This window comes from Molossus molossus, unplaced genomic scaffold (assembly GCF_014108415.1).
Source record: "Molossus molossus isolate mMolMol1 unplaced genomic scaffold, mMolMol1.p scaffold_m16_p_14, whole genome shotgun sequence".
Classification (NCBI taxonomy): Eukaryota; Metazoa; Chordata; class Mammalia; order Chiroptera; family Molossidae; genus Molossus; species Molossus molossus.
Window position 1 is genome coordinate 84,422,508 of NW_023425349.1, and position 14,364 is coordinate 84,436,871.

The window sequence follows — 14,364 nt, forward strand, 5'->3', positions numbered from 1 at the left end:
CTCCCCGAAGTCCGCTCATTGTAAACAGTCCATCCCTCCTCGCTGCCTCCGAAAGCTGTATAAACACACAGCAATCAAGCCCACCACAGCTCATAGAAATCCTTTCTTTAAGTCATCTACAAAATGCCAATCTAACACAAATACAAGAAAGAGAAGTTCTCACTAACACAATATTTTGTATTTACAGCGTCCTGCACAGCGCTCAAACCTGCGCTGGTTATATGAGAGGCACTGCCCCGCCACCCACCGCCCCACGCTGACAGCATGCTTAGTTCTCTCATTTACACCACACTGCAATAACATAAAGAAGGGTTTACTATTAATCCAGGTTTTACTACAAAGCGACCCGTTATTTCTCTGTCAAATACTGGCGAGAATGCCAAGTGTCTGTCATCCAATTCAGGGGATTAAGTCTTCTTTTATAGTCTGATACTTGTACCAATTTATAAAAATACAGATATAGTTTCTGAGAGCTGGTCACAGTCTATACTTTGGCTTGGATTCAGGCAGCAGAGGTTGCCTATGACAGCTGGCAGGAAACTGAGGGGGGAACACATCCTCCCCCGCTCAGTCACCACATCTCAGTTGCCATAGTGATTAATCCTTAATTGAATGCTGTCTTTGTACATTTCTTTTCAGTAAACTTTAAGTAAACTTAAGTTGAAAACATGCAGTTGATTGAAAAAATGAGGCACCACATCACAAACAGGTATAGCTAGGTTTTGTGACATACTTCCATATATTAAAAGAACAAATTAACTCTAAATAAAGGTATTATCAGTTCCTTCAAATACTTAAAATATTTTTTTTTGGTTTGAAGCTGAACTCTAAATCACACAGGTTTTCCCTCTTGTTACCAGATATCTCATCTTTAAAGTAAGCTGTCTTCAGAAATGGTTCTAAATACCCAAGTACAATTTAAGGTAAAATGAGCTCTTATTTTATATTATTTGTATTACTATATAACAAAGGTATAATAAGAAATTTATTTTAGGAGAGACAATTCAAGACATCTACAAAATGTGTTGTATAAATAGAAATTATTTAAAAAGTTATGAACTATAAGAAACCAAAAGGAAAGAAGGAAAAGATAGTATATTAGGCCTTTTATTTTATTTTTTTTTATTTTATTGGTACAACAAATACTTTATTTTTTATTTATTTATTTTTTTTATTTTTTATTTTTTTATTAATTAATTTTTGTTACAGATGTTTCTCCTTTTTCCCCTCCCCCTCCTTCCCTGCCCTTTCCCCAGTTTGTTGTCTATGTCCACTGTTCATGCATACATGCATATAAGTTCTGTGGTTTATCTCTCCCCCACCCCCCCCCACCCCTGTTTAGGGGATTGTCAGTCTGTACCCCATTTCTGCGTCTCTGGGAATACCCCATTCCTCAGACTGTTATATTCATTATATTCCACAAATAAGTGAGATCATATGAAACTTGTCTTTCTCTGTTTGGCTGGTTTTGCTTAGGATGATACTTTCCAGGTCCCTCCATGTAGTCTCAAAGGATAAAAGATCTTTCTTTCTTACAGCTACGTAGTACTCCATTGTGTATATGTACCAAAGCTTTTTTATCCATTCATCTACTGATGGACACTTGGGCTGTTTCCAGATCTTAGCTATTGTAAAGAGGGCTGCTACAAACATGGGGGTACATATATTCTTTCTGATTGGTGTTTTAGACTTCTTAGGGTATATTCCTAGAAGTGGGATCACTGGGTCAAATGGAAGTTCAATTTTTAATATTTTGAGGTAACACCATAGTGTTTTCCATAGTGGCTGCACCAGTCTGCATTCCCACCAGCAGTGCACTAGAGTCCCCTTTTATCCACACCCTCGCCAACACTTGTTTGATGATTTGTTGATGGCAGCCATTCTGACAGGTGTGAGGTGATACCTCATTGTTGTTTTAATTTGCATCTCTCTGATGATTAGTGATGATGAGCATTTCTTCATATGTTTCTTAGCCATTTGTATGTCCTGTGTGGAGAGGTGTCTATTTAGTTCCTCTGCCCATTTTTTAATTGGATTCTTTGTCTTCCTTTTGTGGAGTTGTATGAGCACTCTATATATATTGGAAATTAACCCCTTATCTGATATATCATTGGCAATGATGTTCTCCCATACAGTGGGCAGCCTTTCTGTTTTGATGATTGTATCTTGTGCTGTGCAGAAGCTTTTGAGTTTGATGTAGTCCCATGTGTTCATTTTCTCCTTTGTTTCTATTGCCTTAGGTGATGTGTCAGTAAAGGCCTTTTCTTAATATATCGTTGAATTTGAAAAGCAGGTTTATAGTTTTGTCATTTTGGTTGTCAAGAATTGTATCAGAAGAACTGAGAACCTCAGAAATCCATGGGGTTTTATCGAGGCCTAAGGTATACTTTACCTCTCGTTTGTAAGTTTTCTGGTTGGCATATTCCTGTGCAAGTTAGTTCAAGGCTTTAACTCAGACAGCCTGGCATTCCTTGGAAAGTGAAATACCTGCGCACCGTGACACTGGCACCGAGTGCTGCCGTCCTGCAAACAGGATTTGTTTTCTCAGGACGTAAGGCAACGCATCTGCCCTGGCTGCAGACGCACGCGCACACAGACCACACACACGTGTGTGCACACACACAAACACACACACCCTTTTCAAACACACGCAAAGGTCTCTAATAAAACTCTGGTGACAGACACGAAACACTCAGAAGAACCGTCAGTGATCAGAAGATTCCTGACGTGAGCCCCCGATGAAAGACACTGCACTGTAGGTGGGCGGTCTGGGGATTTGGGGAGTCTTCAAAAGCAAGAGGTCTGCACATTTTTCTAACACTATGGCTAAGTCTCCTTTGTCTTCACCTTGCTTCATTTCCTGTCACCTTAGTTTATTCTTTTCCTCCCATAATTATTTTTAATTTTTTTCATAACTGCAAATTCACTACTGCTACCCACCACCATACTACAAGTTGCAAAACCTCAGAGTGAGATACCTATCTCTAACCTATGTTTCAATGATTTACTCATTAAAGGTGCTGAAGTAGTATTAACTAGATATGATGAAATCAGTCACTGTGAACATTGTTTTCTTAGAAATTCTGTGATAATGGCTTTGAAATGTCATTAATATCTCATCTACGTGAAATAATATTATTTTTAGAAGTCTCCTCAGAAATCCTTAATTTAACTATCTTTGCAAAATAGTCTTAGTAAAGAGAAAACCAACATTACCATCATTCTGTCTCCCTGACATTACTGAAGTAGTATTTAGATTCCAGAAAAATTATAATGAGGAGAACCGCGAATATTATGTATAAAGATAATGCAAAGAACTACTGTGATGGCTGAGTGATGTCTCACTCATTTAAATGTCTGTTGGCAGCTATGGAGATGTTTTAAATTAGAAGCAGTCCCATTAATTGATGAATCTAAAGAGAAAATAAATCTATCAGCTTTAAAGAAAAAATTACTAACGGCTTCAATTCTAATATAGACTATCATAAATATATTAATATAAAGTACCGAGTGGCTTTCTTAATAGGGTTAATAATATTTTGAAACACAGTCTACCATGAACATTCTTGCTTTTTATATTTTTATTTTTATTGATTTTATTTATTTAAAAAAAAATTTTTTTTTCCTTTATTGATTTTTAGAGAGAGAGGAAGTGAAAGGGAGAGAGAGATAGAAACATCGATGAGAGAGAACATCGACTGGCCGCCTCCCACATGCCTCGCATTGGGGGTCAGGCCCACAATCTGGGCATGTGTCCTTGCTGGGAATCGAACTGGCGACCTCTTGATGCATGGGTTGATGCTCAACCACTGAGCCACATCAGCTGGACTATTCTTATTGATTTTAGAGAGAAGGAGAGAGAGAGAGGAGAAAGAAACATGGGCCAGGGATCGAACCCACAACTTAGGTATGGGTCCTGACCAGGAACCAAATCCACCACCTTTTGGTGTACAGGACAATGCTCCAACCAACTGAGCCACACTGGCCAGGGCAAACATTCTTGTTTTTTAAGGGTGTCCAAAATCCCAGATTTCCTACTACCGCCCATTCTTTTATTCAGTTAAATGTGGTGCACACAACTACTTATGAGTTTTTCCTCGTTGATCCCTCAGGGCATCAACAGCTGCAGGGGCACTAAGAGGGGACGAGTCACCCAGTGGTAGCAACAACAATACTTCTTCTTCACTGAGTGCTACTTGTCAGGCACTGTTCAGAGCATGTTACAGGTAGGTGTAACTTCCTTTAGCTTTTGTAAAAAACTTTTGAAGTAAGAAATATAATTATTTGTATTTTAAACACAAAGAAATTGAGGCACAGAGAAGGTAACTCTCTCATAGTCACACAAGGAGTATAAGATAAAACTAGAATTCAAACTCTGACACTCTGAGTAGAGTCCAGGCCATAGGCTAGTTATAACCACCAAAATTCCTTCTGCCTCTGGAAGATTACAGAGTTCAACAAATTAAAGATGAAACTCATTATATTTCTTTTATTTATTTAGTTCTAATTAAACTTAAAGGAGAAAAGCATGGATTTTGTTGCAGAGGTTGTATTTTTATGTCAAAAATACAGTAGCTTTGTCCAGCCGGTGTGGCTCAGTGGATTGAGTGTCATCCCACCAGTGGTTCTCAACCTTAACGCCGTGACCCTTTAATGCAGTTCCTCGTGTTGTGGTGACCCCCAACCATACAATTATTTTCGTTGCTGCTTCATAACTATAGTTTTGCTACTGTTATGTCTTGGGTGACCCCTGTGAAAGGGTCGTTCGACCCTCAAAGGGGTCGCAACCCACAGGTTGAGAAGTGCTGCCATAGACTGTGAGGTCCCAGCTCGATTCCCCGTCAGGGTACATGCCTGGGTTTCAGGTTCAATCCCAAGTAGAGGGCATGCAGGAGGCAACCGAGAGACGTCTCTCTCTCGCATCAATGTTTCTCTCTCTCTCTCTCCCCCTACCTCAAAAAACAATGAGAACATTTAAAAGAAAATACAGTAGCTTTATTTTTTTGATATTGGTGAAAAACTAAAAAATATCACAAATATATATGATCAGTTTGTTTTGAAAATCCTGTAAAGGTCAAGTAAGACCTTTCCTTTTTAATGCTAAGTTTATAATACTGTCCCTGAGTAACTTTTGTATATAGGGAGTGCAACTTTCAAGATGTTCAAGTACAGCTAATATTAATAACTTGGGGCATTAAATGGTATGGGTCCAACCTGAAGAATCGAATCTTACTCTGCTGGAATTTCACTGTATCACGCATTGATTTAAAGAAGTCAGCCAGAGGTGGGCATGTTTACACAGTTTCTGCACTGCTGCCATGAGACTGGACCTCCTGCTCCAGCGGCTTTAAAACTCCCATGAATATTATACACCAACCATGATTTAGTCATGAAAAAACAAATTTCTTCCTATTCCCCAAAAAACATCTACTAAGTTGGTCTGCGTGTGATGGGGGAGATACAGGGCCTCAAAGGGCGCATCAGAAACCCCAGGGGATGGACTCTCCAATTTGCTTCCTGGTAAGAAACATCACTCATCATGAATAGTACTATGAAGAAATCAGGTTTCTGCTGGGATTGTGCTGTTTACCTCAAGAATGCTGGTGCTGGAAAAGGCTGAAAACTATTGGTATTGCAAACATAAGGATAAAGAAACTCCCTCCCGTCCTCCCTGCTCTCTGCCATTGAAAAGCAAAGTATATTTGCAGCATTTTCATTTTTACAACTTTCCTTGAGAAGGTTCCAAAGGGACTTTTTATTGCTTCTTTATCTAGGGGTTGCTTCTCAGGTCCATTTTGGGAGAAATTATATGCCTGTAAATTTCTTCTCTGAAAAATATTTAAATAAACTAATATCCACTTAAGTTACTTCATTAACATCTACTACAGAGGTTTGCCAAGCTATCTTACTTTTTTCCCATTAAAATATGTTCAGAAAAGGGCATGGATTTTTTAAAATAAAAGTTAATAAAAAATTGGCTGTCTACCTAGAAGATACCAATATGCTCTTCATTATAATAAAACAAATCCTGGCAAACCCAGCATACTTCTGCCTGTCTTTTCCAGATAGCTCCTACAAGGTAGTCAAACTGTAGAAATGCTGTCTACAGTGTTGACTGAAAGACAGTATATTTCTAGATCAAGTGAGAACATAAAAAAGCAGCACACTTGGGTCATGAAAGAACATTCTCATGAGTTGTGTTTTGACACTGGGCCTTGGGATTACATTTAAAAATACTAAAGGCACAGCCTTTCCGAGTCTGTTACTACGTTTACTCTAAGGGTATTATAAGACAACGGACTGTTCACTGGATCATTCAGTGTTCCTCACTTAAAACCCCGCAACAAAATTTCCTTCCTATGAAGTGTTAGGGAAAAGCTTTTCTCCTCTTTACAAGAGCTGGTATTTCCCCCTCAAGGACAACCATTGAGCACTGTTTCTCAGCAGGGTGTTATGGCATTTTAGGCAAAAGAATTCTTGGCAAGTGGGATGTCCCCCTCCCCATGACAGCCATTTAGTATCCTGGCCTCCAGACATTAATGCCACTCAGTCACTGTGACCACCCAAACTGCCCACACACATTTCCAAATGCACTAGTTGAGAACACACTAAATAAATTGTTTACTTCCTTTGTTTTGTCTACCAGGCAACTCAATCAAATTTGTCCTTAAAATAATATCTGGGTAAGAACATTATGTCCTATATATCTACATTGTAACTTTCTCCCACTCTTGAACTTCCAGTTTAATTTATACTTCCCTTGGTTCTGAGTTTCATTTTCTATTTTGATTTTATTGTTAAGACAATCCCAACCGTTTGTGGAGCCAGATGAGGTACAAGTAAATGAAGACAGCTTGGCAGCTCAGAGGCATTGCCCCCTTCACCCTGAAAAGTAAGCTAACCTGAAACAGTACCACTGTTTTATACAGTATGCGTTTTTAACTCCTACACATAAGGCGGTAGAAAAACTACTACTCAGACACTTAGTTCTTAAGAATAAAGGATAATAAGCCAAAAAAGAAGAAAATATATTTAAAAACCTTTGATGAAAGTGATTGTGTAAATATCACATTTATATAAAGCTTTATTTCTATATAACAGCAATTTTAAATGAGAAGAGCCCACAGAAAGTATTCATAACCTTTAACATCACAAAAATCCTTTTGCTAAAAAAATAAATTCTATATGAAGCTAGTTTTTGCGTGTCTTCAGTTTAGATGAAAAATTTTGGAGGAAATCTGGTTTTGGTTCTGATTTAATTGCACGATTCCCTCAGAGTCCTCAGTTTTGGGCAAACTTTTACTGAAGGAAACTATTCAGTAACTCAGTATTTGTAGACATTCAGATATTGATTTGTCTTTTACTACAAAACATCTTCAGTGACTGCAGTGTCCCAAATAATGTTCTGTTTTTTTATACTTATTTGTATGTCACTTACACTTTCAGTAGCTACTTGTGAGGGAGTACTCAGAGATCTTACTGAGTAACTTCTGTGAAAATGAGAAAAACTAAAGATGACATTATGCTATCTATATGCTTCTTACCTTAGAAGTACAAACAGCTACATTCGCAGGAAGCTGGGAAAACTGCTTCAATTCAAATACGTCACGTGCTGCCCATCTGCTCATGTGATTTTCAGCTTTGCTTGATCCAATCACATTCTGGTTTGAATGAATGTAAGCCACTTCCTGAACACCATCTAGGAGATAAGTGATGTTTATTAAGTGATGCCTCATTACGAAGCAATATGGTTCCATGAATACTTTAAAAATTATCAGCAATACACTAAAAAACAGTTATGCCTGTTCTGTTTTTTCCATCTTTATTGTTGAAAGTATTACAGAAGTTCCCCATTTTGTTCCCCCGTTGACCCCCTCCTCCCCTCTCCCACCCACTTCCTACCTTCCCCACATTATTGTCTGCGTCCACTGGTTATGCATATAAGTTCTCTGGTTTATCTCTTCCCACCACCTCTCATTCCCCTTCCCTCTGAATTTTGTCAGTTTGTTCTCTACTTCCATGTCCCTGGATCTATGTTGATTGTCAGCTTATTTTGTTCACTATATTCCATAAATAAGTGAGATCATGTGGTACTTATCTTTCTCTGACTGACTTATTTTACTTAGCATAACACTATCTAGGTCCTTCCATGTTATCTCAAGGGTAAGAGATCTTTCTTTGTAACAACTGCATATTGTGTATTCTATATACCAATAATGAATACTCAGAAAGGAAACTAAAAAAAAAATCCCATTTACCTTTGCTACAAAAAAAATTAAGATACCTAGGAATACACTTAACCAAGGAGGTAAAAGATCTGCTTTCAGAAAACTATAGTACATTGAAAAAAAAAAAAAAATAGAGGAAGATATAAAAAAGTGGAAGCATATATACTATGTTAATGGATTGGAAGACTCAACATCATTAAAATGTCCATACTACCCAAAGCAATCTATAGATTCAATGCAATCCCTACTGAAGTACCAATGGCATATTTCACAGACCCTGAACAAATACTCCAAAAGTTTATATGTAACTAAAAAAGGCCCCAATAGCCACAGCAATCTTGAAAAAGAAGGAAAAAGTTGGGAGGATCATAATACCAGATATCAAGTTATACTACAAAGCCACTGTAATCAAAACAGGCTTGTACTGGCACAAGAAGAGGCATATAGACCAGTGGAACAGAACAGAGAACCCAAAAATCGACCCAGGAAATTATGCTCAATTAATATTTGACAAAGGGGGTAAGAGCATACAATGGAGAAAAAACAGCCTCTTCAATAAATGGTGCTGGAAGAATTGTACAGGTGCCTGTTTTGTTTTTAACCTTCAAAAGAAACATTCAGTTTGTCTGTTAACATCACAATAGTATTTTAAAAAAATAAAAAAGAGAAAGAATTCAAATATGTTGGTCTAGGATAACTTGAAAAGGACTTTTCCCTCTCATAAATATGAGAACTTCTAAGATTAGGTAACAAACTGTTTAAACTTAAACCTGCAATGAGAGTGTTGGCCAACGAAAAAGTCATGGTGAAGGGTTGTTTCTATGAATTTGTTGTTCTAGCTGATTTAAAAAAAAAATTGTTTACTAATTTAAAAAGCAGTGCTAGCCTCATCCGTTACTTGAAAGGTGTACTTGATTACAGTGGTGAAGAAGGAGCACGGGGGGTCATGACCAGGGAGTTTCATTTGCTTGGCTTTGTTCACTTTTACAGTTTGTATTGTCCTTTTTGTACACATGCCCAGAGAACGTCGAGGTTGGAAGCTTTTTAGAAAGTGAAAAAAATTAATTTACAGCTTTTATCTGAAAGAAGTATAAAAAATGGCTACTTTTTTTTATTACTTTGCTTCTAGGCACCTATAATGTATGTTTAAACTGTGGTCATAAAAGAGGAGGCTGGAACGAAGGTCTGTAAAGCTCTCTCCAGCAGTGCTGGCAATGAACCTTGACTATGCCCTTCCACACTTGCGCTGTGTCAGTCCTGAGCCTCTGAGCCTCTCTCAACCAGATTCGCCAATCATGCGAAAACAAGATGTTACATAAGGTGACTGAAAGAACAACTAAGATTAATATTCTCCTTCAATTTCAAAGCACCAGGGAGTGTGTATATCAACAGTTTAAAGCCTTCAAACGGATTCTTCTGGTAGTAAATTTACTCAGATTTTTCTTAATTTTGATGGAACATTTTATGCCTTACTCAAAATAGCATTCATTCCACACTAACTATTGACACCTTTTGGACAGTAAAAAACAAACAAAAAACCTCACCTGATTTTTTAAAAAGTAGTTTATGCAGTAATTCCTCAAACCTAAAATCTAGTTGTAGCACACAAACCAAAAGATAATCCAGTACTTAGTTACAAGGGTATCAAAAGATATATCATCATGAACTTTTAAATGAGAGTACTAATAACTACAAAAGAAAGCTTGATTAGCAAGTTAGTTAATCCCAATAATTAAGGTTTCAGTATCATTGTATCCTTACTCAAATACTAGTTTTTCTCATATAGTTTTTTTGGAAATGAGTCAGACACTTTTTTTTTCTGGTTAATCCTCACCAGAGGACATTTTTCCATTGATTTTTAGATAGAGTGGAAGGGAGGGACGGAGAGAGAAAGAGAAACATCAATGTGAGAGATTCACATTGATTGGTTGCCTCCTGCATGACCCTGACCAGGGCCAGGATAACCTGCAACCCAGGCATGTGCCCTTGACTGGGAATCGAACCCACAACACTTCGGTCTGTGGCCAATGCTCTAACCACTGAGCCAAACTGGCCAGGGCGAGTCAGACACTTTAGAACTAACTCTCAGAAGTCACTAAACAGATTCCCGGCAGATGGTGGTGGCAGGGGGAGAGGTTCTTCAATCTCTCTGAAGTCCTACATGAGAACAGACAGCAACTAGAGAGCACTACCAAAAGCCATGGGCAGCACTACCAACAAAAGCAGATGACAAGATACCCCCAAGAGCCCTAAAATATAAGCAAGTGGAGAAAACCCACCAATAGCTACACACAAAACGGCATCCGACAGATAGGAAAACAGGAGACCATAGAAGAGCCGATAGATATTCACTGGGAAGCAAAATGGGCCAACTGGAGGTAGCAGCTGAATCTCGGAAGGTTTTTCCCTCTCCAGCGCTGAGTGGGTGATGGAGCTGAGGTAAGACAGCCTGAGAAGCTGGAGCAGGCTAGACTCAGGGACTCCCCCAAACTGACCCTCCAGGTCTTCCAGGTCAGGGCCATACAGTGAGGAAAAACTGCTGGAAGGGTGGCAAAATGAGCAGGGTAGAAAGAACAGAAATGAAGGAAAGAGAAGGTCTGGAGCACAGCAGGGGAGAGGGATAGAGACAGGAAATCCCACCACAGTTATGAACACTATAAAGATCACAGATATGGATCTTTGTAAAGTTACAAAACATTTCTTAAACTCTGCCTCAAGAGTTTAAGAAAACTCAAGAGCACCTAAGAAAACAAATAAACACAAAACACAACACTTCATGCCAGAAAAAAATAAATAAATAAAGCTACATATCTAAAATACTCAAGAAAGTGTGAACCTAAACTAGAGGAATTTATATCTAGCAAAAGTGACTTTTAAGTATAAAGGGCACAAACTGTTATCAACAAGATCTCAGGGAATATTATTCTCATGAGCACTTCCTGGGGGATCTGCTAGAAAATAAGCTTCAGACAACCAAAATAACTTGAGAAACATTGATATAAGGGCCAATGGGAAGCATTCAATTTATAGTTACCTGCAAACCAAGAACAAATTCAGTCTAAGAGCCAGAGACTATATGATACAATGTCTGCATGTTCCAACGCTGCGGATACAGTGTGCCCATTTTAAAAGGAAGAAATGGGACAGCACGTGTCCAGGAGTCACAGTGTAGTAGTATTGGTTATTTTTACTTTTGTGACTTTTATAAATATGGGATAAAACAAAAGAGTAATTATGGGACATTATAATTAAATCATTCCCTATATGCTTAAGAACCAGAATTAACATTATAGAAGAAATGGTATACAAATGTAATATAGAAGAGGTTTAGTAAAACTCTATAGTCTCAAAGTATCAATATAAATATGAAAGTATCAATATAAACTCATGAAGCATTTAATCATCATATATAAAAATACATATATGTACACACATATAATCTGCTTACTGCAAAGGCCCAGAAATAATAACCAAGCTAGTAGTAGCAATGACCATTCCTAGAAAAGAATGAGGTCTTGAAACATGCTTTCTCACTAAAAGAAACTAAGACTTGTTGTCTGGGGCAGAACATATATGAGATGATCCTGGAACATTTGTTAATATCAGAGAGCAATCTATGATGGTGAACATGTCAAAGGGTCTCAGGAACCAAAATGCTCATGTCCCAAGGCTCCCACTGTCCAAAGATGAAACAACTGAGCCTCAACCATGGTATCAATTGCAATGGATTGAGGGCCATTAAATGTGTTTGAATCAATTAATTCATAATGACTTTTAGAAAAATCATCCCTTCTAGGGATGATAGGGTATCAATTTATGATACTATAAACTGAAAAAGAAAGGAATTATTTTCCTTGCCTTCTCTATATGAACTGTACCACTGGGTAAGTAACAGTAGATATAAGTACCTCCTTACAGAAACATTCTAATAAATAAAACAGAAATGAGAGAAGTAGAAAATCTCATTTTGCTACTCTGAATGAATAAATAGTTACAAGCATTAAGCATCAATGGCTGCCAAAATAAGAGAGACAAGCAAACATTCTGTGCCTCCCATGGTCTTGCCAAACACTAACTTTTGTCTTGTCCAGTGGACTGAACCCAAGTTTGATGCAGTCTTACATACTGAGCATCTGCAGGAAATACGGAGGGCAGAGGAACATGTTCAGCTGTACCACTAGGACACAATTAGCAAAGTTCAAATTAGGGAAAACTCTATAGGTGGCCCAGGTAAATCAACAGATAAATCATAAGAAAATGGGAGGGATGACAGAAGAATACCATAGAATAAAAGAGATTATGTAAATTTAAAAAAAGAGAGAGAGAGACCAAATTATGTCTAGGGATACACATTTGTGTAATAAGATCATAAAAATGCAAAACAGTAATTACTATAAAGTTAGAATAATTCGTATTTATGGGAACGAAGGGCCTGTGATTCAGATGGGGCACACGCACTGGGAAGGGCAGTATGTTGTCTATGTTGAGCCAGGTGGTCTTCCCTTTATGCTGCCACCCACCCACTTCCTGTGTGCCTCAGTGTAGCATCTTGCTTGTAGAGATCTATTCCACAAGCTAATTCAAGAATCTCTTAAAAGAACCATATAATTTCACAAAACAAATACACAAAGAAAAGTTTTCAGAAAATATCTGTAGTTACCTAAAAATCTATCCATTGATTCATTCATCTGCTCTTGATCGAAAACTCTCTGATTTGAAATTTTCATTGGTTTTCTTGGTACGAAAGAGCTATTTTTCTTATGACTATGCAATTTTGAAGAGAAATCAACTCTATCTTTAATAGTTTTTGGTCTATGTCTCTGTTTAGAGAAATCCACGTGGCTAACAGAAAAATCATCATCTGAGGATGAAAAATCATCAATAGCCTGAGAATTACAATCTTCATCTGTTGCACACAGTTGGTTTGCTTTCTTTGTTTTAGAAAAAGTGTTAAGTTCCCTTGTATTTTCCTTTTTTTTCTTAAACCTCAAAGAACTAGTCGCTCTTTGTTTTCTTACTCTTGATGTGGAGGAAATTTCAATGTCATCAGACTCATCACTAATATCACTACTACCTTTCCTTTTCATAAGAGACTTCAGGGTTATGTTCTTAGGATTTAGCTGTTTTGAAATTAGTCCACTTCCTCTGACATTGGTCTTTCTATCATCACCATTATTTGTTACTTTTACAGGGTTTTCTGTTTCAGAATCTTCAGATCTATCCCCGGGTGGTTTCAACTTCATTTTATTCTGAGGGAACTTCTGAGTTGTATATTGTGTGGGAAAGATGACATCACTATCTTCTGAATCTGTGACATTCTGCAAAACGCAATGGCGGTCAGTTGTATTTTTTAAATTTTTCTTATCATCAGATTCAGAAGATATAGTCGGTTCTAAAATCTTCTCATTTTTATCAAAAATACATTTTTCATTTGGATTTACGCTGTTAGCTAATTTCTGATGATCTGAAGTACCAAGAGAGACTTGACTTTCCTGACAACCAGTATCTTTGGCTTCTGCTGAAAGGCACGTAGGTTGCTCATCAGGACTGTCATCATCAGATGCAGGATTTTCATCATCAGATGCAGGATTTTCATCACTATCATCAACTGCTTTACATTGTGTCTCAAGCAATTTAGAGAAACCACACTGGAGTAAGGTAAGCTGTCCAGGATGACCGGAAGTTTTACTTGAGTCAGATGCTTTGTTTTTAGCAAACTTTATTCTTGAGTTATCCACAGATTCATCATCACTGAGATCACTGCATAGACCACAGGCTTCTGCTGCCAGTGGTTGTGCAGGTCGCTCTGCACCTCTGTGTTCTGGACAGTCAGGTTCTCTAGGCTATGTAAGAAGCAATGACAAAAATATTAGAAAGTGCCAAGATAATGACATCAAATCTATCATACTGGAGAGGAATTAAGTTTGGGCAGATAATTTGTACATGTATGTTATGTAGTATTTTGTAAAAGTACATTTAACAAACAGATGTAAAGAATTTACTATTATAGTCTGGTACACTCTTTTCAAGTTGAGTAACTTTTCAAAATAAATAAAAGTTTAGACTGGAATACCATATGTCCAAATTATATATAAGAAAAAGACAGCCAAGTGGTCAGCGTATAAGAGGCAGAAGC

General features: G+C 37.7%; 1 protein-coding gene across 1 annotated transcript in view; it reads right to left on the reverse strand.

Annotated features, from left to right (window-relative positions):
- The window catches only part of ERCC6L2 (ERCC excision repair 6 like 2), a 145,612-nt gene that overhangs the window by 32,042 nt on the left and 99,206 nt on the right, over positions 1-14,364 (reverse strand). Inside the window, exons 16-17 of the mRNA XM_036260814.1 lie at positions 12,889-14,071; positions 7,545-7,699 (exon numbers count right to left, since the gene is read on the reverse strand). Coding sequence (XP_036116707.1) covers positions 7,545-7,699; positions 12,889-14,071 — 1,338 coding nt within the window. The remainder of the gene's footprint in view (positions 1-7,544; positions 7,700-12,888; positions 14,072-14,364) is intronic.